At 39.4% G+C, this 24,557-nt stretch overlaps 1 protein-coding gene across 2 annotated transcripts; it reads left to right on the forward strand.

The window, feature by feature from the left end:
* The first annotated feature begins 231 nt into the window (after nt 1-231).
* homer1b (homer scaffold protein 1b) lies at nt 232-23,284 on the forward strand. 2 transcript variants are annotated; one of them, XM_058374312.1, is made up of 9 exons: nt 232-704; nt 5,234-5,390; nt 10,389-10,520; nt 12,783-12,875; nt 13,522-13,679; nt 20,036-20,192; nt 20,819-20,929; nt 21,003-21,083; nt 21,217-22,943. In XM_058374312.1, exons 1-9 carry the CDS (start codon nt 700-702, stop codon nt 21,403-21,405), a joined length of 1,083 nt encoding a protein of 360 aa, XP_058230295.1. In that variant the 5' UTR covers nt 232-699; the 3' UTR covers nt 21,406-22,943. The 2 variants fall into 2 exon arrangements, with proteins under 2 accessions (XP_058230295.1, XP_058230294.1); XM_058374311.1 differs by lacking the exon at nt 232-704 and having other exon boundaries at nt 4,384-5,390; nt 21,217-23,284.
* The last annotated feature ends 1,273 nt before the right edge of the window (nt 23,285-24,557 follow it).

A 24,557-nucleotide genomic window follows, 5' to 3' on the forward strand; every position in this document is an offset into this window, starting at 1 on the left:
TCACATTAAAACCAGAATTTGAAGTGTATATTATTATTATTATTATTATTATTATTATTATTATTATTATTATTATTATTATTATTATTATTATTGGTGTTGCTCTTTGTTTTTGAGAAACAATGCTAGCATGGCTGTACTCTGCAGCTCAAATTCTGCTTAGCGATTGGCAGCAGATTCCTCTTCATCCTCATCCTCATCCTCAGCGAGGTCTCCATTCATTCAGCTCGTGGTGATAGCGCTCCGGAGCTGCTGAGCTTTGTGTCCTACGCACCGCCTATACAGACATGCTGTGCTCGGATAGATCATGATATAAACCATACCATTCTTGTGCCTCTTCCTCAGGTAGGTAGGCAGGCTCTGTGGGTGAATGCACGGTGGGATTTAACTGACTCACAGCCCACACAGCGTCGGCCAGCACCGCTGCATGAGTGTGCGTGTGTGTGTGTGTGTACGCGCGTGTGTGTGAGAGAGAGTGTGTGTGTGTGTGTGCGTGCGTGTGAAAATGCCGCCGTGCGGAATGGCAGCGCGCGCGGAGGAGCCACGGCTCCGGCACTGATGGACACATTACGGACACGGTTCATTTAATATCGGCACCAGAAGGCCACTCAGACGAAACGGGAGAAGAAATCGGTTTAAATCTCCATTCTGTCTCAGGATCATTCGGCGAGGAAGAAGCAAAAAAAAAAAAAATCCGACATGGGGTAAGTTAATAACTGCGAATGGATTTAACCTAAAATCCAGCTGTTTCTTGTGGTCACTAATATCCTGTGATGATAATAGAGGAAATCTTGATTTGACAGAAATGATGTGGTTTAATTATCTCCACCCCTAGATGCCTGGAACTTACAGACCAGATGGCAGCATACTGAAAGAGAAATGAAACCTCTAACCATCTGACAGAATTTAGATTTCTGTGTGTATTCATTGCTGGTGATTAAACTCATCTCCTTATTTAAATTCAACATACTTAGCTCCTTGTCACTGGATTGATCAACCTGCTTTCCTATATGGACATAAAGCACCAACTTTCTCTTCTTTGAAAGCACAGATTAGCTGACTGTAATGGGTGTAGGTAGCAATCCTACAACGTGTAGTCTGTAGCTGCAAATCTCTTTCACATCTATTAAAACAATGGACAGAATCCATACATGGATATTACATTATACTGGCAGGGTCTGTAATATGTAATATGTAACCTATGTATTGTTGGTTCCTGCAGTTAGTAAGCAAACCAGTTTGCATTCCAACACTGGCAGTGATTCGACTGTAAAATGTACAAGGAACAGCTCAGCATTTCATCTTTATGGATGGCTATAGATTTGCGATAGAGAAGACTGGCTTTAAACACATTCTCCATGCACATAATTGGCCATCTGCTCTTTTCTTGGATAAAGAAGGGCAAACCAATTAGATAATGCAACGTGTGTCATCTGGCATTGGTTGTTGGTTGGAAAATGGAGGTTTTAGCTTGAAGTTATCAAGCATTTGAAGTTACAAGAGGATAGCTATTATTGATTAAATTAAATGGGTATACATTAGTACACCAGCTGTTATAACTATGGCCACTACAGAGACATTTTATTGGCCAAAGTGCATATCATATAATGAATAGATTCCTCTTTAAATACACTCTCCCTTTCGACAGATTTAGTTTATTTGCTGAGGAATTGCCTCAATTTTACATGATCTTTGTTGTCATGGAAAACCACTCTCTCCTTTAAGCAGCACTTTGTGCAAAAGTACACTGCTTTTATTATTGCTAATTATTACTTAATTAAATTGTGATAATTGTAGTTCTGAGGCAGCGCAGTGGTGCAGCGGGTAGCGCTGCCACCTCACACCACGGAGTTGGAGTTAAAATCAGTGCATAGTCTCGAATGTTCTCCTCATGTCCCCCATGTCGGTTATCTCTGGGTTTTCTGGTTTCTTCCCACTTCCTAGTAGGTTAATTAGCTATGCTAATTTGGCTCCAGGTATGACTGGGTGTATAAATGTGCCTGCATGGTGACCTACAATGGACTGGCATCCAGTTGGTGTGCTCTGTGCTCCTGTGATACTGAAGGTGAATAATTGAATGCATGAATAATTGTAGTTCTCAAAACCATGGAAGGAGCCTGCAATTCGATCTTAAAACTCAATTACACTTTTAAGTCTTTTGAGTCCTATCCAAGTATTAAATTAGGTAATCCAAGCTGTTTGCACAATCGAAGTCAAATATTTATTGGGAGGATGGCGTGGTGGTGGTATGCTGTATGGAGTAAAACTGGGCATAGTTCTGCTCTTCCATTTCTTCTTCACTACACCGACTGAAAATGTGCTACATGCATGGGAAAATATTTGCCTCATCCAATTTCCTCTTCTCTGTATATTTGTTTAGAACCTTTTCATCATCTGATTTTTCTGTTCTGCATACTAGGCCACTAGATGAAGCAGATTAATTTGAGGATTTGAGACAGAAACTAATCTGAAACCCAACCATATGTGTGACAGTTATGTCACTTTGACCACTAAAGAAGGATTGATTCCTGACTGTTCCCTTAGAGTACAAAGTAGTTTGAAATATATGGCAGTGCTATTAGACAAGGGTGAACACTTTTATCCTTGGGTGTTGGCTGGTTATAGGAAGCAAGTAGTGTGAAATGGTCTTTATAGCACCAGAGTTACTACTATCACTCCTCTGAGGTGAATGCAGATTAGTGTTTCACCTCTCACACCAACGACTGCAGTGAGACTGGGAATTGAGATGTCAACGTGACTCCATTAGTGTCTGCACAAAATCACAACACTAATTAATTTGCTCAGTTGTTTCACAATGGAAAGCAAAACTAGACCACGAAGATAGTTAGGCTAGATATGCTTGACATAAGCCTCCTACACAACTAACAGTTCATTTAACTGCTCTGATATTGCACGCGTAAAGGTGTAAGAACTTATGTTGAATAGAGCGCTCCGCTTAGAGGTAGAGGCGGATGAAAGAGATATACTAAAAACATCCAATGTTGAATAAACATATTCATCATTCATAGTCTATAAAAAACAATATAACACTGAATTCCTAAAGCTAAACTATTCTTTTTCCACAGCCAGTAGTATCACTGTGATTGCTGAATTCTAATGGTAATTATGCAATGTGCCTTTGATGTTGTTCAAAGATTTTTCAGCCCCTGAGTGCAGCGTAACCTCAATGTTCAAACTGCACCCTTTCTTTCCCTTTTTTGTTCTCCCTTTTTTCCTTCAATACTCCCAGCTTCCACTTCTTTTTTCACTCTTTTTCCCCCTTTCATGCAAACACGTTTCTGTACATCATCCCAATGGCAGCTGATTAGAAGCACGCTAATGGTGATTAGACACCCTGTGAATAAGTTGATCCAACTCTCAAATCTCACAGAATACCTCTGTAGCTGGTGTCTCTTGATTTCTCTTGTTTAGTTTTGTTTGATACTGTGATTATGGCTGGTACTGTATGTAGAGATGAATTCTATAAATTGTTAGTCTTTCTGGGGGAAGGGGTTATCTCTGGAATTAGGTCACATGTAAGTCTAGACTGATAATGATCCAGGAAAACTATTGGATGGTTGTAGAAGCTGCCCTTTAATGCAGAGCTGATGCCTGCTAGACTGATGATCTGTGGAGTCGGTTGTAATGATTGAGTTAGTGGCTAATGCTGGTCTTGGAACAGTGGAAAAGGGCAAATTCTACTAGAATACCTAACAAAAAACAAAAAACCCAGGTGTAGCTCGAGAGCTTTAATGAGCAAGCCAAAGGTGATGGTGGTGAGGAAAACCTCGCTGAGACAACATGGGAAGAAACCTTGAGAAGAACTCAAATTGGGATCAATCCTCAGCTGGATAGTGGGAATCTAAATCATATTGTCAATAAGAGTCCTGGGATAAGTACAGATTTCATGATTACAGCAACAATCCTTAAGTACAGATCTACAATATGCAGGTGGGATTATAGACAGAAGCAGAGGTAAGAATCGGCCAAACAACAAACAATGACTATGACACTAATCTGGGTAAAAGCTAGTAACCACATTTTGACCTTCCAGACTGTCAAAATCTCATTCAGCATGGACCAGTGTGTTAACAGGGTTTCATTCCAACCATACAAGCACTTACTTGTTTTATCAGTTGGTCTTGGTCTTTATACATCTGATAAGGTGTGCAGCCATGTTGGCCTTTAGAACAACCTTGTTGTAGACACTAAGCAGCCTTAAAAAAAATCTACCAGATGTAGCTTTAGATCCATAATGAGCAAATCAGATGTCACAGTGGCCAGCAAAACCATGTGGAACCATGTGAACATGAACAAACCGTGAGAGGAACCAGGCTCAAAGGGAACCATGCTCTTCTGAATTTCATATAAATCTTTAATATCATTGTATACTATAAAGTTAACCAGTTCAGTATGTTGAGTTTATTGTGAATAAAAGACCTGGGATGTGCACAAGGGCCTTCATGATTCTAGCAGCATCTATCTATGGAAATCATCCACGAAAGCAACTTGGGCACTTGAGCTTTGGTAAGTGCAAATCTTTAGGGTATCCAGGTAGAACCATCCATAGCAGCAGAAGGATATGTTTGTGAATGCTGTACATTTGTACAATCCTGTAGTTGCAATAGGTGCTAATAGGTAGGGGAAACATTTAATTTAACTACAAATGGATACTATGAAATAACAACAGTAGTTGTAATATAGTACTGGTTATTCATTGAGGTGTATTGCTATCAATAACCTTAGCACAGAACATGACTTCAACATTTCTTTTGAGTTATTAGGGAAAATAGGGAACTGCGTCATATGGTGGGTTCCACAAACGATATCTTTGGCTAAAGTTTTACTCAAATAAACTGCAGCCACTTTTGTTTAAGAGCAAACACTAGCACTGGAGTAACAGTGTAGATCATTTGACCGTGACAGATTACCTTCTTCCATACTATATTTAGACCCCACCTCCCACTCTCCCCCAGCCGACCCCTGCCAAACAGCCGGTATTTCCATCTCAGCTAAGCAACTTGTATCTGCTCGTCTAAAGCTCCATAACATGGGACACCGATGAATCTAGCTTGGTGGGTGGGTCCACCTGAGTTTCTCTGGTTCCTGCTGAAAGAAAGATGGAGGCCAGGGTCCTCCGACTCCCGGGCCGTGCAAGTTCACCCAGTGGGTTTGGTCAGACCACGGTGCTGCGGCACAAAGAAGTTCACCATTTCTTCTTTGTCCCATTCAGGGAGCAGCCTATCTACAGCACACGGGCGCATGTCTTCCAGATCGACCCCAATACCAAGAAAAACTGGATGCCCACCAGCAAGCATGCCGTCACCGTCTCCTACTTCTATGACAGCACCAGGAATGTGTACAGAATCATCAGCCTGGACGGGTCAAAGGTAAAATGATCTCTGCTTTGCATTTCTCTGTAGTCTTATCTGGGACACAAAGATGTCTTTGGTGTTGGTCTTGTTCTTATATTTAACCATTTCCATAACCATTAATTGTCAGTATTGTTTTTGTTTTTTTTGCAAATGTCCTGTTTAAGTCAACAAAATCTACATTTAAGCACTAAGCATTATGATCATACCTGATAATACTGGAGCATGCATTGGAACACAGCACCCAATGTAGTCTATGCAACCAAAATAAAAAAAGCACAGTCTCTGCCACTATTCATTTAGTCACATGCTTGAACCGTTCACTCTTTCAATTTTGTGTTTGATTTGTCACATGCTGCTCTAGAGCACTGATACAATAGTCACTACATTGATTTCATATGGAGCCTATTTTGGTGCACCAATCCTGCATCATAAGCCCTTAAGGGCAGCAACCATGATTAGTATTGGAATCACACTCCCTATTTTCAGTGAGCAGTGAGCAGAATCTGAGACATTACTGCAATGTAAGACATCCATATTCATCACCGCGTGAAAAAATGCATACATTTTCTCATGCACTACATGTCTGCTTACATAAACCTCTTAGGTGAGATAAAACATTGCAATTCAGGCCACTGGCAAATCAAGCAACTCAATCCTAGTATCTTACCCCTTCTTGCAGAGGGAGCTCAGACTGGTTAAAATAGCTCATACACCAGTGTGTGTGTGTTTGTGTGTGTTTGTGTGTGTGTATTTGTGTATTAGAGTTCTCTGTACCGCAGCTCCAGAGCTTCAGAGACAGAAATAACGTGTGAAGCAATCCCAGCATACTGAAGTGGTTTTAACTGCTCGGTAGAGCCTATTGCCTGTATATCCATAGCAGCAGCTAATACCACATCAAAACAATAACCACTGGTTCTTTTCGTGCAAATGTCATCGAAATTGATTTGAGCAAATTCACTTTTGGCAGTGATGGCTTTAGCTGCTCTTAGTACAGCAGTTAAGGTTGTAAAAGTGCCTCTGGATGTTGCTCTTGCACTGCATCTGAAGTATTGCAGTAAATATATTTTATATGTGAGGCCTTTATGAGAAGCAAGGTGAGACTGGGGCAATGAAATGAGGTCAGATGTAATAAGAGCGTGGTCTTAAGGCCACGCTGGGGAGATGATAGTTCAGTTATGGCCGATGGCGCATTAACAGGACAGTCCACTAATCCAGTGGTTTATTTAACACCTTGCCTGATGTCTAAGCTTTAATATGCCTGTCTCCTCATCTGACCCACAATTTATGTATTCCACCCTGACCTCTGTAAATTCCAGCAGAACCAATAGAAGCTCCACCATTGAATGCTCTTAAGCCTTGAACTACACTGAACTGACTCGGACCTATTGTACCGTGTCAGGAGATTGGCATTGGTCCTCTACACATATTTTATTCTTTTAAAGATCTCCCTACGTAAAAATATTAGTTTTATCAGGCAAATATTAGGGGGCACTGCGGCTTGTTGGTCAGTATGTATGCCTCGCAATTCTGGGGATGGGAATTGATTCCTGCCTTTACCCTGTGTGTGCACAGAGTCTGCATGTTCTCCCCGTGCTTCAGGGGCTCCCTCAGGGTACTGCAGTTTTCTCTCCCTGTCCAAAGACGTGCTATAGGCTGATTGGCATTTCTAAATGGTCTGGAGTGTGTGTGCAATTGCAGATAAACAGTACAGCCCCTAACCTTAACCCTAACCCTATTATTTTTATGTTATCATTATTATATATTATACATATTTGTTTCTTCTTATTATATTATTTTATACCCTTTTAAACAAATGAAGTGACAATTTTACTACCCATTGTAACAGTAATGCAGGATGCAATTTATCAGAGACGATCCAAAATCATTGGCAATATCTATAGCTGGGGTCATCCAGCATCAAGGAGTCAAGGAATCATAATCAGACTGAAATCAGGTGTAAGTTAGAAAAATGGGAGACAGGAACAGGAAACAAGGCTCCATAAATCACAAAAATGCTCAACAAGATTTGGGGAGAGGAAATAAAGGAAATAATAGGCACGTTAATTACGAACAGGTCCACAATCCATTGGCAATACAGGGCAGGACTAAAATCAAAACAAGTCACATGTCTGTAACTTATGACAACTGCATGTGATTTGAATCATATATATGAGATTTGATAAGTGCTTTGTCACGTTTGCAAGCACACTGGTTTTTAGCTAAGATCCTTCTATCCATATCAATCTAGATGACCGAAAGCAGTACTGAAAAGGTTTTAGGCCCATGTAAGGCTTTTTTAAAAATGTACATTTCAAATATAAAAGATTCATGCAATCTCAAGCCTGAAGCAACTGATTACACAGCATGTGTGGATACCGATTAGAGCTCTCACAGTGCTGATCAGAAAATAAAAAGGAACAGCAAATCCAAGATGTTTAAGATTCAACTCCGGGAGCACCACAAATGGACATTAAAAGGCTCAAACTGCCAATCTTCCAAACTCAGACATACTTCCTTTATTGGTTTACACCTTGTCTCAATGTTCAGACCAGTGTTTGAGTGATTGGCTGGGAAACTGTGGTGCTTTCGTTAGAACGCTTTGATTTAGATTGGCTAGCGTTTGCTTGATTGATTAGCTAACATTAGTTTTGGCCGTCAGCAGTAAATTGAGAGTTGATGAGCTGTCAACATAAATTCTGATCTCATTCAGTTATATGTTTGACAGTACTGCTTGTCACTGAGAATATTAGTGCTGGTTTATAAATGTGCTCATGAGCCTGTATGTATCATACATCCATAGATAAGACCAAACCTTAAAGGAATACTCAAGCATTTTCTGTTGCAAATTTATCTTTTTGACAGGATAATTAACCAGAATTGCTGTGTAGTGTGCTGCTCCAGTGTTGAGAATGAGAATGAGAAATAACATCTTAAAGGAAAACTCCACCATGGAACACATGAAATATCTTTATATTGTAATGTGTTTAGTGATTCATGTGGTAATTTGTTGGTGTATTCTTGTTTGTGTGTTTGCTGTAAACAGGTTAACATTGCGAGTGGCGTTACAATGGTGTTAAAAAGAAGCTATTAGCTGTTAAAAAATGGACTCAAGCTTCTTTTCTCACTCATCATTTTCCCTCAATGTCATATTCATTAATGGGAAATCCACTGTAGAAGTAGTAGAGACAACATAAAGTCCCAGAATACAATGCTGCTGTACCACTTAGCTTGGCTAGTTAGTGAATAACAAGATGAGAAATTTGATGACGTTGCTGATCTGTGTGAACAGAGTGTATAGATGAGGAGGACTAAATCCCACTAGGGTCACTATCAGCAGGCAGACCAACTGCATTGTGGGTAATGTAGGAAACCGACAGCAAGCTAATGTAGGAAAAAGGAAGAAACATGTCTAAGTGACAAAGTCAACAATATAAATCTTGGATGTGAGTAAAGATCATGTAATATGCAAGGTGTTTAAAGTGGATTCTTCTTTAGGATTCCAGCTTTAGAGGGACATTCTCTGATCTCTCATGTCTGCCACATCTTACGATCAATGAATATGCATATTATAGTCAGAGATTATAAAACCATTTTTAATGAAATTCATAGACTGTCCTTACTTGTCCATTGTAAGTGAGCAGAGATTAAAGGCTTCCTTTTCCCAGTACAGAGAAACAAGTATGGCTTTAAGCTTTAAGTCACTAGAAGAGGTTGTCAGTAGGAGTCATTACTCCTCCATGTGAGAAAACTCCTCCATGTGACAGAGGAGAAGAAGGGATGGAGGAGAGAACGCTCCCACTTCCTACTGCTAGGATTGTATAACATTTGTTACACAAGCAAAGCTGAAGCCCACTGTCATATCGTCTATGAAATCATGTAACGCAGTTGTATGGAATCTTTCTCTGACTACCATGTTTTCAGATGTGTGTGGGAGTATGGAAATCTAAAGCCTTTCATACTGCACACATGCATAAACATTGTGGCGCTTCTCTCTTTCTGATCAGATTACCTGGAAAGCTTGACTACGGCAAACCTCAATGCTCAGCATGTACTGCTAATTGAGAATTTAGTATAATTTTGCATATCATTAACTCTATAGCTATTGCATTTTACTATCATTTTATCTCTCTGCTGTGTTCTCTGTGCTTTGTAGCTCTTTCTCTCTCTCTCTCTCTCTCTCTCTCTCTCTCTCTCTCTCTCTCTCTCTTTCTCTCTCTCTTTCTCTCTCTCTCTCTCTCTCTCCCTCTCTCTCTCTCTGTTTCTGTCTTCGCTGTCTGTGCACGATCGGAGCGCCTTTCAGATTTACACCCACACAAACACATTCACTTGCAGTAACGCTGGTCATTCCATCGCTCACATTTCACTGTCTTAGAAAGTCAGCAACGGCTTAAGATTTACCAGAAGCTATTAAGTGTTTATAGCTGGCAATTTCTGTTATCATTCGTCACCCAGTTTTATAATGTTCGAGAAAACTAGGCACAGGATTTATTATTGTGAGATCGTTTGGGTGTTTAGTGAGAACACTATTCCAGGGAGCGCATTGTATTGTTCACTGTGGCTTTCACATGGGAGCTCTATGTTACATATGAAGGTGTTCTGTTACAGGATCAATACACACACAGCAATTCCTTAACAGTATATGACCGCACTCTGTGGACTCCTTTACATCCTATTGATGATCAGTCAATTCATATTAAGTCAACACCAAACGCAAATGACGCTCTTCACCTCTCAAATTGGCATCCGAGCCACGTTCTCACGTTCCACAGGAGACGTAGACAGGAATTATCGCTATAGTATTCCCATGACGACACCATCCACCACGGCCAAGCCCTATTCTGTTATATCTGCTGTTTGCTCACAGAGACCAAGGTGAGACTTTGAGGAGAGCAAACAGCCTGAAAAAAACTCCCTGTCCCCTCACTAAAGGCTCATTTCCCCTTCTGTAATCTCATATTTGCTTGTTCTCTGTGGGTTGTGAAGAATAACACTGTTCTTTGTAATCGCCCGCAGGCTATAATAAACAGCACCATCACCCCAAACATGAGCTTCACGAAGACGTCGCAGAAGTTTGGGCAGTGGGCAGATAGCCGTGCCAACACGGTGTACGGGTTGGGGTTCTCCTCAGAGCATCATCTATCTAAGGTGGGTGGAATTCTGCACTGCTATGGCTCACTCAGTCTCTTTCTGTGCATCTCGGTGCTGGGGAACACCTACACACTGTGCCCTAATGAGCAGCTGTACAGTCATCAGTGCGTGGGAGGCTTCTTCTGCGTGGTCCTTTCCTCTCTCCTTTCTCTCTCTTTCAGAATATTTCTCTCTTGGTTTCTCTCGCTCAGTCTCTCTCTCTCTCTCCTCCACATTATGATTAAGTACTGTCACACATCGGGGGTGGAAAAGCAGCAAGGCCTCACTATCAGGCTTATGCAAGAGAGTCATCATACCTTCACACCCTCATCCACACATGCACACTATTCTTTTATGATCTCTCTTTTTCTCTTAGTCTTTTGCTTACATTAAATAGGCATGATTCATTCTTTAATGTCCACTTGACCAGTTACAGTGTATTGGTCCAAGCCTACACAGGCTTATTTTTACATCATACAATTCTTCAGTCACTTTTTCAAGAATCTTCTCAGTAGATGTGAGCTGGATTAGCAGTTTAATCTCTCTTCCATCAATCACATTCCAATCGAAAATAAATGATTGGTACAATATTTTAAAATGACTTTTTTCTAGCCTTTCTCTATTTGTATGTCCACACTAAGGGCCATATTTACTAAAGCACTAATTACAGCCGTTTTAGAAACCATTTACACTAGTAGGGTGGCCAATTTAAAAACCTGCATGCAAATAAACACAGGCACACTCCTAATTAGCGTAAAGCAAGCACAATATAACCCAGTGTTTTTATTTTTACTTTTTTCAACATGCCTTCCTGTCAGCACACAAATTGGCAGACCTGGTATTCATGCAACAATGTTTGTTATTAGGGTTGTTAAATTACACACAAACTGATCGTTTACACTCGGAAATACGTATATATAATTAGGCAGAAGCTCTACACATCAGTGACCGCCGCTTTATATTATTATAAGGTTTGGGAATGTGATATCATGACCCTGTGTCTTATGACTGATCTGCTGTTTTGGCAGGTATGCGCTCAGATAGACAGCCTAGCTAATGGATGAGATTGCATACAAAGAGTGTTTGTATCCCAAAAAAAATCTACAACGGACTGTCATGTTCCCAATATTACACATTCACACACTGCTCACGGGCTGTGAGTGACTCAGAATACTCACCTAACTGCTCACCAGACGTGCTAAGATGTCTGGAGATGTAATAGGAGGTAACATATCCAGATCATTACTGCACTCTGCTTGGGAGTTTGCATGGCTCCACACTGTCAATAAGACCAATTTGATACATAAACCATTGCTGCTCCACAGCTCTAGGGTCGCTGATTCGATCCTGAGCTCTGGTTACTGTCTGTGTGCATGTTTTTCCCGTGTCCCTTTGGGTTTTTTCTGGGTTCTCTGGTTTCCTCCCACTTTCCAAAAACAAGCTGGTGGGATTTAAGTTCATGAAAATAAGTGTGTGAATGGGTGTGTATTGGCTTGGAATGACCAGGGGGTATTTCCCAGTGTTCTTGGTCCAGTGTGTGTGAGTGATTCATATAAACCACTACTAGCTCTAACCTATAATGCAGTATGACGATTCCCAAACCTTTTAGGTGCTAAATTACCTTATACATGTTTAATGAATTGCAAGCACATGCATGATTTATGCTTGGGATCCTGGGTCATGTGCACTTTATTTATTTATTTATTTATTTATTATAAAGTATAGCTAGGGCTGGCAATATACAAGGAAGGCATCGTTGATGCGTCTAACACTCGCATTATATTTTAACACAACGTAGATTATACTGCATATGTGAACACAAAGCAAGCTTGTCACTATAGCAACCAAGCTCTAAGGGCACACTCTAGTTTAGCTTTCTCTTTCTGATTAGCTACAGAGAAGATTCAGTGCTAGACTGAAAAGCAACAGCTAATAAATGTGAAATGTAACAGACAGCCGGTGTTGAGTTTGATTTGTGACATGCGGACATCACGCTACACTGAGATACACAACCTTTGCCGCATTGCTATGATTTTTTTGTTTAGTGGAAAATAATTAGCAGAGGATTTACTCACCAAAACAAAAGTCATGCTAATAATCATGCTAAAAGTTTTAAAATCCAATGTATAGTTTGGCTGATTAGTAGATATGGGCCTGTTTCCCCAAAACTGCTTTCTTTTTTTTCTCATCATCCTCAATGCACACTCAGTTCTTCAGGAGAGTATTCATTGCCCAGTCAGTTGCTTGTACATGCAAATCTGACCTCAAATATCTTCTCAGTTTGCCGACAAGTTTGCGGAGTATAAAGAAGCAGCCCGCTTAGCCAAGGAGAAGTCTCTGGAGAAGATGGAGCTGGCGAGCTCTCCCTCTCAGGTGCGGATGTTGTCATTGTAAAGATCTCTGCTTGTCTAGGTCTTTTAACACACTTCATTACTACACGATTTATTCAGCTTGATTCCTTTGAGAGTCAAATTTCCTTAAATCTAAAACAACTCCCTGGGGCTTTGCACTTGGGCAAGTTGGATTAATGAACAGTTTTGTCATGCTGTTTAGTTAAAACCTAAAAAAAAAAAAAAAAGAAAAGAAAACTTGATTAATGTTGCTATTCTTATCAGCACCAAAGCCTGAGGCTCCTTACTGTAAATGATGTATTGTTAGTTGACAATTAGAGAGTCGTAATAAGTAATTGATGTGGCTCTGTTAATTTCCAGCGGAGGATTTGCGTGTTATCAGTAGACACAAATATCCTGTGAGGAGTTCCCGCAGACAAATACAAGGCTTTCTTCATATTACGCTACGACATATTACAGAGTATATTTTGGCAATTTGTGTCACTATTTTTGGTATTTTCAATACAGTTGTGATTGTCTTATTGTGCCTGTAGTATTAAAAGGCTCTTATTAATTCTTAACCTAGATTAAATCGAATAAATCGTCATAGTGTTTATTTTTGGCTGATAAGCAGAACAGAAATCATAGGACTGAACGCTAGTAAAGTTTGTGTTTGTGGTTCCTTCTAGGAATCGCCTGCTGATATTCACTCGCCTCTGACCCCTCCTGTCACTGCTGACCTCTGCCGAGTCAACGGCACGGGAGATGATGTCACCTTGTCTGATGCATCACCGAATTCGGAGCTCCAATCAGATCTGTCCCCGACCACCCCGACCCTTGCGCACAGGTAACTACATTTTTTTGTATTTTTGTATTTTGTTTTATGTGTGTGCGTGTTTCTGCATGTGTGTGTGTGTGTGTTCGCTGTAAGAGGAGCTTTTAAAGCATTTAAAGCCTACTTGATCTGGGTTCGCATTTAGCACTCATGCTTTTATTCAATCAACACAACAACCAATACAGTTATCTAAAAGAGCCGAATGTAGTTATATAATCTTAGATTATTATGAGTTTGGATTTCCACCCCAAAAAAAAGTGACCTTTTTGGAATAAAAATACATCTATGTGTATTTAGTAACCCTAAATGTATGCTACTGTATCTGCACTGGTGCTGTCTCCTAAATAAAATCCTAAAATCTTTAAGATCTCTAAGATAAGAGTTTAACCCTACAGCACAGTTGAATCAGATTGATTTCTATCCCTTTAGCTTTGAAGTCTGTGGGGTTGTTATAAAGTTGGAATAATGGCTAAACACTTTTAGCCAGATGAATAATGTTGCTTTTTGTATATTCCTTCATAAAGTACAGTCTCTGTTTGCGATGCAGTACAGTATGATGCATTCTCAATGCCAAGAAGATCTTGTTTATTAGTTTGAAGCATGCGTCATCTGTTTTTCTTCATCTGTTCCTCTTGAGTCAAACAGTTGAGTCAGCAATGCCTCAGTGGTCCACAATACAACTGAGGATAATTTCTTCACTATTAAATACATTATTATTATTATTATTTTTTTATCTTTTCTTTCCAGAGACGTGTTTCAAACATGTCAGGTCTTCTCTTTCTGATAAACCTATTCCTGCTGCTTGTGATAAAAGCCACCGCGTAGTTGCTGACGTGCGCATTTTGCTGAAACACACACAGCACACAGGGCTGTATTTCTGACGGTTCTGGATTTTCCATAATGCAGTGTTTCTATATGCATATATATTTTCCTGGTGCAGACGGATTGCATTCCTCTAATGCTTTGTAGCCACCTGAAAGGACTCTCTTTAAGCCTGTCTTTGTTAAATGATTTACCTTGGTTCATATTCCTGCAGGGATAATATGTTTGATTTTCTTTGACAATACACTCCTTTGTACACTTCTTGTGACTTTGTGACTGTTGGAATGCACTTCCATATTGTAACTTGCGAATGATTTTGCATCTCTGTAATACGAAGAGTTTTATTTTCTGTATTTATTAAATATTGCATCCTTCTTTGTTTCTGATGTTTTTGTAAATCTAGTTATGCATATAGCAAGTTTAATGTGTGTTAATTTGAGATAAATACAGAAGGGCCAACTACTAAGGTGTGGAAGCTGGGGGAAGTTATGTATATGTGGAGTAGGGTTATGTAGCTGCTATAGTCAGTTTTCTGGGCTTTTTAATTCAGATTATGCAATTCACCTGTGTGTAGTTTTACACCTCTGAAGTAGCCAGATTTTTCTGTGGAAAGTGGAAAGGTCTGAGACGCCATTTTTTCAGCAATGTGTACACTGCCTTTAAACACGAACCTAATAAATAAATAAATAAATAAATAAATAAATAAATAAATAAATAAATAAATACTTCTTTTTTTTTCATTTGAAATGTGAACTGAATAATAAAAATAGTGCTTTTTTTTCTTTTATGTCAAATGCAATATGATGTATTCCTCGAGATTTAGGAATTCCTTCAATTAAGATGCTGGAAATAAATGTGAAAAACAATGTTTTATGCCTTTTGAAGGATGACACTATTCATTTATTAATAGCACTATATTTATATTGGGCATTTCATGTTTTTTCTATCTATTTACATACTAAAATTTGTTGTTACATCAAACTGACACTGGACTGACATTTACATTTATATTTATGGAATTGGGCAGATTCCATATACTGCTTTTTATACTGCTCTTGTTCAGATACTGCTCTTTGCTCAAGTCGATATTGTTTAAGAAAACTGTCAGACTAATGCGTCACTGACTGAGACACCGGCATGGCTGAACATCTCTGTATTAGGAAAGCTTCGCCGCTTGTGCACAATTCTCTCACAACTTTTATGTAACGTTTAACTCTGTAGTAACATCTGAAGTCTGAATATGAATGTGCACATTTTCTGTCTAAAATCGTCTCTATGTGCGCTTAACTGAATTATAAATATAGTCCTAAATTACGTCTTTTTTAAATAAACGTCATTAAAATGATATCATATTTACCTTATTTTCAACATTTTAGAAAGAAAGCGAGCTGTTAGACTGCATCATCCTGGACTTGTAGTTATTATGTGTGTGCGTCTGGTGTGTTTGGAGTGTGTGGGTGGTGAATTCACTCTTCTCACAGTCACTTCTGCAGCACATGAGTCAGTCAGATGGCCTGTTATGTCAGATTGCTGGAGAAAAAAAAGGTCTGAATGCATGATGTTTATAGTTTAGGTTAAAGATTATACCGATTTGGCCTGGATGAGTAGTGGATCATAACACTGGCACTTTGAATGCTAGTGAAATCAGTGCCGTATTTGTGTATTGATACAGATACATTGTGTAAGTAAGTACGGTGTATAGCGGGTTGTGTAATGCGCTGCACTGCTGAGTGAACTGGCTGTAAACTGTTATGTGGAATTGTTTATTGATTCAGTTTCTGGTTCACTTGGGCTTGCAGAGATGAACATTTATCTCAAATGTTCTTTCCTGTGTGGAGATGCTGAACATGGTTGGTTTATATCACGGTATATAACAGTTCTTCCTTCATGATTTATTCAGAAGGTGTAGAAATGAAGCACAGTGTATTATGTAGGATATTGCAAAGTTTATTTCAGGAGTGTTCAATGAATCATCTACTAAATACAAATAACTTGGAGTGCTTTGTAAACTCAATTAACTTGTTAAAAAAAATAACAGAACATTTTTTTTTGCCACTTGATGATATATATATATATATATATATATATATATATATATATATATATATATATATATATATATATATATATCTGCTCTGATCAGGCATAACATTATGACCTCTGACAGGTGCCGTGAATAACACTGATTATCTCCTCATCATGGCACCTGTTAGTGGGTGGGATATATTAGGCAGCAAGTGAACATTTTGTCCTCAAAGTTGATGTGTTAGAAGCAGGAAAAATGGGCAAGCGTAAGGATTTGAGCGAGATTGACGAAGGGCCAAATTGTGATGGCTAGACAACTGGATCAGAGCATCTCTAAAACTGCAGCTCTTGTGGGGTGTTCCTAGTCTGCAGTGGTCAGTATCTATCAGAAGTGGTCCAAGGAAGGAACAGTGGTGAACCGGTGACAGGGTCATGGGCAGTCAAGACTCATTGATGCACGTGGGGAGCGAAGACTGGCTCGTGTGGTTCGATCCAAGAGACGTGCTACTGTTGCTCAGAAGAAGTTAATGCTGGTTCTGATAGAAAGGGCTGTTTTGGCAGCAAAAGGGAAACTAACACAATATTAGCAATATTAGGCAGGTGGTCATAAAGTTATGCCTGGTTAGTGTATGTATATATATATATATATATATATAATATAATAGAATATAATATTTGGCCTAGATTTGTGGGGAAAAATTGTCATGTCAAGAGATTAAGATAGCAATAATCCAAAATTAAAATCAGACATTTTTAATACACTATATCATATAAAGTATCTTCATATCAACGTCACCAAGTCACATGACCAGTAATGAATTCATTACTCCAGAATAAGTTAGAAATGACTCCAGAATAAGCAAAGACATAATTGTTAATAAAATGGTGTAATAATAATAATAATAAAAAAAACACAGTTCACAGTTAAATAAAAGCATCCAGTAAAAGAGTCCAGTACATTTAGATGATTTTTTTTAGCAGTAGCACACCTGCTACACCTGAGAAGGTGACTCAGGTATGTTTCATATTAAATTATGTAATAAAGTTTTTGACTGGAGGAAAACTGAAATAAATATAATGAATATTTTAAAAATGTAATACAACTTACCACAAATGAGGCCTGTCTACATGTTCTTCTTTTAGTGAAATGACTTTCTCCAGTTCCCCTGCAGGACAGCTCTCTCTCTCTCTCTCTCTCTCTCTCTCACACACACACACACACACACACACACACAAATGTCTCGTTGAGGCCCGTCTTGCCTTTCTTGCTCGTGTGAGGAGCTTTATAAGCATGTGTGGCTCCTTGTCATGTCCTCAGTAGGTGTCAGGATGTGGGCTGAGGATCCGTCAGTCAGAATGGCAGTCATGAGGGAAAGGTGGCGCTGACGTCAGCACTGCAGGCACAGCGTCGTGAGAGATGAAAGTGAATTAGCATCAGGCCTCGTGGGCCTGCAGCGTAGGCACCGAGCTTGCTGGAGTGCTTAGACGTGGCGTGTGTTACGCACTGCTGTGTGGGTGGGTGGGTAGGAGAGAGGGAGAAATGAAGAGGAGATGTGCTGGGGAAGGATGACAACCAACTCAGTAAAAGTGTGAAGGGGTTAGAGAGGGAATTCTGTGGGCTGTAATCTGCGTTGGTGGCACAATCTCAATATGGCTCATAGTTCTGTTTCACTGAGTGGAAGATTTAAGCTTGAAAATGCATAGTGGTATTGGGTGAAAAGATTATTTTAGGGACTTTTTATAATAGTATAAATCTGTATTAACATTTCATATGTTATGAATGGAGTTATTAGATTTGCTGAATAGCAGTTTTATGGTAATGAAAACAAGAACAGTCATGGTCAGTGACTTTAAGTATCATGATGTGATATTTTTACCAACTTGCACAACCCTACTAAGTCGTTGTGAGAGTGAGGAATGTAATCCTGGAACCGCTGATGGCTCTGGCTGGTTAAAGGGGATGTTATATTCATTTTTACAGGTTATTTATACATGCTGAAAAAGCAAAGGGCAGCACAGTGGAGTATTACTGCATTACTGCTCCAGGGTCTGATCCTGACTCAGGTTTCGGTCTGTATGAGTTTCCTTCGAGTTCTCTAGTTATCTCCTGCCCCCTAAAAGCAGGCCAGGTAGTATGCTATGTGTGCTTGAGTGTGTGCATGGTACCCTTCGATGGGCTAGTATCCCTGTATGACTGAGCTCGGCTTGGTCTCCCTTAAACGTGATGCTTTCAAAGCACTCCAGCGGATAAAGCTACTTTGACAGACAGTTCAAATTAAACACCACTTATAGTTACCCAGAACAGCATTGTAATTACATGTGGCCTTAAATAGCCTCTCTTTGCCTTTTGTACTTGACTGCTATGAGAGTACCCATGCCTCTGAGTCATCAAGGTTTTTTTTTGGATTGTTTGTTTGTTTTCAGGGACATGGTGCCAATAGGAAAAAATACTAAATCAAAATTGGGAAGATTAATGTTTATATACTGTGTATCATGAAGAAATTTTTTGATGTCTGAATCTCGCAATCTTTATGCCAATTATTTATAAAACCATCTAATTTTTAGCACATTGCTGGTATCATCAGGACCTATCATTATGTTAAAACGTCTTATTTCATTAGAAGTAATAATAGAGAGTATGTAAGAAATCAGAAGTTCAGAGTAAACCTGCATAGTAATAATTTCAGCCTATAAACAGGAAAGGAGATGGAAGGAGATCACGAGTTTTACTCCTGACGATACTATAGCCAACTGTGATAGCCATCTCTCAGGATAGGAGACATACTTTCTCTTCCCTGTCAATCACAGCAACACTAACAAATCATGGACATCTGTGAGATCATGTATGTAGAAGAGGGTAGATTTCCTCCGTGTGTTATGTGACTTTATATGTTTCACAAGAAGCATTTGCTGGCCTTCACCCTCTCTGTTTTGTAGCTGCAGTATGATAGGGATGAGCTGGATGGGAAATGGCAGGTGACCATTTTGAGGAGAAAATGAAACCTTTTAACATATAAAGTACTGACTGTACAGAAAATTAGCATGAATAAATTAAACCGAATCAATATTTAGCATGAGCGTCCTTTCCCGTGAAAACTGCATTGGTCCTGTTAGGTTCACTGTTGTGCAGTTTTCTAAGGTAATCAGCTGGAAAGTTTTTCAGAGCATAGCAGAGAACCTGGCACGGTCCTTCTGGAGATTCTGGCTAATGCACCTGCTTCTGTTTTTGCAGGACATGCCAGGCAGCCTCAAAGATGTTTTAGTGGATTATCATTTATAATGTTACTTTTTCTAATGACATGCAATATTGTCAGCTGCTTTAGGTTTTGCTGATGCTGAATTATTGAATTATTAGCAACTCGCAGTGAAAATAGATGCCCTGATGTATGTCATGCCTGGGCAAAATGTCTTCAGATATCATGATACCATGTTTTGCCATATCACACGACCCATGATATACTCTGCCGTATAATTGATCTGTATTTTCATGACGTTTATTTATTTCTTTTTTGTCACAACAGTCCGACTACCACGAAGCACTGGGAAGCTGAATTGGCAGCTCTGAAGAGCAACAATGCCAAACTCACAGCAGCGCTGCTGGAGTCCACTGCCAACGTCAAGCAGTGGAAACAACAGCTGGCTGCTTATCAGGAGGAGGCTGAGCGACTTCATAAAAGGGTGAGGATCAGAAACACGTTTTCATCACAAGAATGGACAATAAAGCTGCATACAACAGAAGTGACTCATTTTTTATTAGGAATTGAACACAAAATGAAATATTTATTTTGAATACTATCTAGCCTACTAGATTTCAAACCTCTATAAAGAGTACATTCATTATTCTGATTGGTTTGTCCTTGTCATGAGGCAGATGCTTGGAGGCTGGATGCAAGTGTAGACGTTTTATTAACAAAAATGTCACAAAAATAGGAATAGTTTTTCCAATTCCTATTCCTATTTTCCTAAAAACGATCAAAAAATTAGGATCTGGTGAACAAACCAAAAAAGGGTCATACAGGTCAGAACATCATTCACATAGGCTATGCGAGTGTTTGTTGTAATGTTGTAGCTGCTGTTGTGGGAAAATGAATCAGTGCCTTCTGACCAATCAGATTTGAGAATCCAGCGTTACTGTGGAATAATGGTTTTCAACATGACTGTAGGTAATAGTCAACAACAGTCATGGTAATGTACTTTGTGTGCTCTGGTCACGTATATGAATAACCATTTGAAGCTGTCTGAAACCTGCAGCACTGGTCCTGACAGATTTTATTAATGGTATATGATATTTTTTGGGCTTGCAGGTGTCAGAACTGGAGAGCCAAAGTAGTCAAGCCAATGCCATCAAATGTCAGAAAACAGAGCTCAACAAAACCATAGAGGAGTTAGAGGCCACACTGAAGACTAAAGAAGAGGTACAAGCTAAAATCGAAATATTTTCTGTAGCACGTTTTATTACATGATCTATAATGGAAGGTTTTCCTCTAGGAAATGGAGCGTCTGAGAGAGGAAGTGGAAAAAGCCAAGCAGCTACAGTCACAGAAAGAGACGCTCGAACAGAAACTCGAGGTAAAGGCTTCTTACATTAAAGATCTCTGTTTACAAGCAGTTACATCCAGTTTATCTGGAACGCATCTTATTAAAAAAGCCTTAGCATCTTTCGTCACATCTCACAGCACCTTTGTGTCAACCCGCAATCTAGGCCACAGATGCGAGGAACAAGGACCTGGAGGAGCAGTTAGCTGATGTGGAGCAGCGCCTGGAGACGAGCCAGCTGGAGCAGGAGAATTTCCGCAAGAGCCTCAAAACGCTGCTGGAGATCCTAGACAGCAAGATCTTCGAGCTGACAGAGATGAGGGACAACCTGGCCAAGCTCATAGAGGACAGCTAGAACACGTTGCCTTCACCTCTGCCTCAGAAAACATGGACTTGCTTGCGAGGTACACAGTGACAAGAACAAAATGCACAGCTCTTCTGCCCAGACCTCGTCGTGTACTTTCACACTTTTAAAGCCTTCTTGACTGGAGGACACATATAATTATATACTCACTTATATGGTAATGATAAGCATTCAGTTGCACTTGAATTTGTACTTTTTAGGTGAATAATATTTCTTCAGTGCCACTGCTACCTTCTAGGAGATAATCGGCCGTATAGCGCTCCCGTTCTTTTCTTATGGTTAGAATATTATTCAAATCGTTTTCCTTAATTGTACGCAGGTAGTGTAGAGAACGTAGGCAGCCTACAAAGGCGAACACTGCTGCACATAGGCTCTTCCTTTCTAAGGTGCTGGTTTAGCGTGCCTGGTTATTTGCGATTAAAGGACATCTACTATGCTGCTGAGGACACTCGAGTCAATCACACCCACCGGATCGTCCGTTCCGAGCCATATGTTGTAGCCAGACCGTGTCGGCTTGCCTCGTCACCTTCAAGGAAACTGCCTCAATGTTCAGTCAGAGCTTCAGGATACTCTACCATCGACTTCCTGACAAGAACAACCCTGGAAGTCTGGACACTTAGATACAGGTGTGGCATATTGGCCTGTAATGTACAATGAGCAATATTTGAAACAGTCTTTATGTCACCTCAGTGTATTTATCAGGTATTCCAACTCTGGACTAATCTGTGGACTTATGTGATTTAGTAGATGTACCCCCGATAGTTCTCCTCAGACCAGTTATAGTGCTTTTGGATTGTTTTGGCCTTAGAGTATAAATTCTGCACTGGATATCTGATTCGATGAGGAGGAATCTCCTCATTTTTTTTTGTTTGTTGCATTACCAAATGCAGTGTTCAACTTACAGTTTGAAATCATGTATTATTATGAGATGTATATGCTGATGGATAAGCTACATAGAGCACTGTTAATATGATTGTATTTATAGATGGGAAGGTTCAATTTTAAAATTCCCAATATTAATAAAATATTTCAAAATATCCACAAAATGATGCTTAAGAAAAGAGACAGTATTTGTGTGGTTCATCACAGGTGTGTGTGTGTGTGTGTGTGTCTCAGCCTGATAATAACAGCATGTCACAAAATGTTTTATTGTAGTTATAACACAGCAATTTGCCAAGGGTTACACATTTAATAATTAATGAAAGACACATCATTCTAGTTCTGGTGATCTGTCCGGGGTTAATTCTCTTGCCGTATGGCCAGGGTTCCTGGGATCCAACATAACTCCAGCCACCAAAAATCTTGTGATCCTGAAGATGAATTTATAAAAATCTCATACTTTAGATTAATTTATAACTACATGTTTTGATGTGAACTGTCAAAGAAAAGGGATTTGCTCTTTTTGGGTCAGTGAAGCCTTTAAAAATGTATCTGATTTTCTTTGTGATATTATGGTCATTATTTGGCAATGTAGATAAACACCTACATTGTGGCAAAATGTGATAGGTTAGTGCTGAATTAAAAAATATTATTTGCTTATCTATGTAAGAAATCAGTATATAATAATAATAATAATAATAATAATTACAACGCAATGTTGCTACTATGTGAACAACAGTGGAATAGCGCATTACTAGAAATCTGTCAGAGCCACTGTTATAGAAAATTAATCATCAGCTTTTGATCAGTCAGACTTGAGAATTAAACAGCACTGGGGCATTAAGGTTTTTAATACACTTTTTAAACACAGATTAAGCTTAGCCTATTGGGCTTCTCAGCTGACATTCGTATTCGTCTGATTTATTTGTGTACAAATCAAACTAACCCCTGCATGGTTGAAAATTCTGGGCTTTGTTAAAATAAACCCCAAAATTGTTGCTGTTTCTGTTGCTTTATTTTGTGAATGATTAGTGCTGAGTCGAAGCAGCTTTAAGCTGCTTACTATCCCAGATTAAACACTGTGTGCCAAGACTACTGCAAAATTGCTGTTATTTTAGAGCAGTAACACACACACACACACACACACATACACTGAGCTGCTCATCAGTGCCTTTTTGGGGTTCAATATTCAACACAAAAACAAACATCACACTCAAAGTAATGCTATAAAATCTCAATCATAATTCATTATTATAGCTATTTTTGTACATGGAGCTGAACATTCCAGCAAATAAAGGACTCAGCAGTGCTGCACAGAGATGCGCTAATGCCACCCACGCACTCCTCGAGTAAAGGGCTTGTAGGAAATATCTGTATGTAGAGGGAGACACCTTGTGGTCCATGAGGAAGGACCAGTGCATGAGGAGGCCTGGTTAGCATCACTGCTCCTCTGGAAAAAATCAGGTTTGACTCATGAGTTCTGTCATTACACAAGCCCAACAATTAAAAGCCAGACATATTCAATGTTATGCAAAAGCTTAGTCGGTCATTTAAAAGGGCAGCATTCCTGCCAAATTCCATCCACATACTAATGCCCTCTTCTGACTGATCAGTAAATTAATCTGATATAAATACAGCTCCAGGGTTCTATTGACTGGATCACCATTCTGGATGTTTGAATCCTGGGCCATAGCTTCACAGAGTTATTATTGCCCCATGCCATGCATGATGAATATTTTCAGTGGTGGTGGAGGAGCAGTGGACAGGATTGCCACGGTATAATGCCAAGCAAGTGATCTTGCTTGTCCGACAAGATCATGTCTTTTAGCAAATTGTAATTAAATCAACTAAACAGTACAGACAGTGTGTATATGCAGTATAAAAGCATTTCTATTGTAAGATACACTGTAAAGACTGGGAGAGTAAAAAGGGGATTAGTATATCAGATATCAGTATATCAGAAATGTTGTGCACCACAGTGACCTTGTTTCTTTATGCAAAAAAAAGAAGAAAAATGTTTTTCCCTGAATTATTTGAGATTGTTTCAGGTTTTGTGAAATGTAGATGAGCTGGGCATTTTGCTGAAACCTGGCAACCCTGGTGAATGATTTTGACTCTTCTGTGAGTAAAGGCACGAATAAAGCTGCTAAAACACACAAGAGACAGTTCATTTACTATACTATTGCATAGTAAGTGTGATAGCCTATCCATCCATCCATTGTATATTCCATGCTTTATTCCTAATTAGGGTCACGGGATCTGCT

Source organism: Hemibagrus wyckioides, linkage group LG22 (genome assembly GCF_019097595.1).
Source record: "Hemibagrus wyckioides isolate EC202008001 linkage group LG22, SWU_Hwy_1.0, whole genome shotgun sequence".
Classification (NCBI taxonomy): Eukaryota; Metazoa; Chordata; class Actinopteri; order Siluriformes; family Bagridae; genus Hemibagrus; species Hemibagrus wyckioides.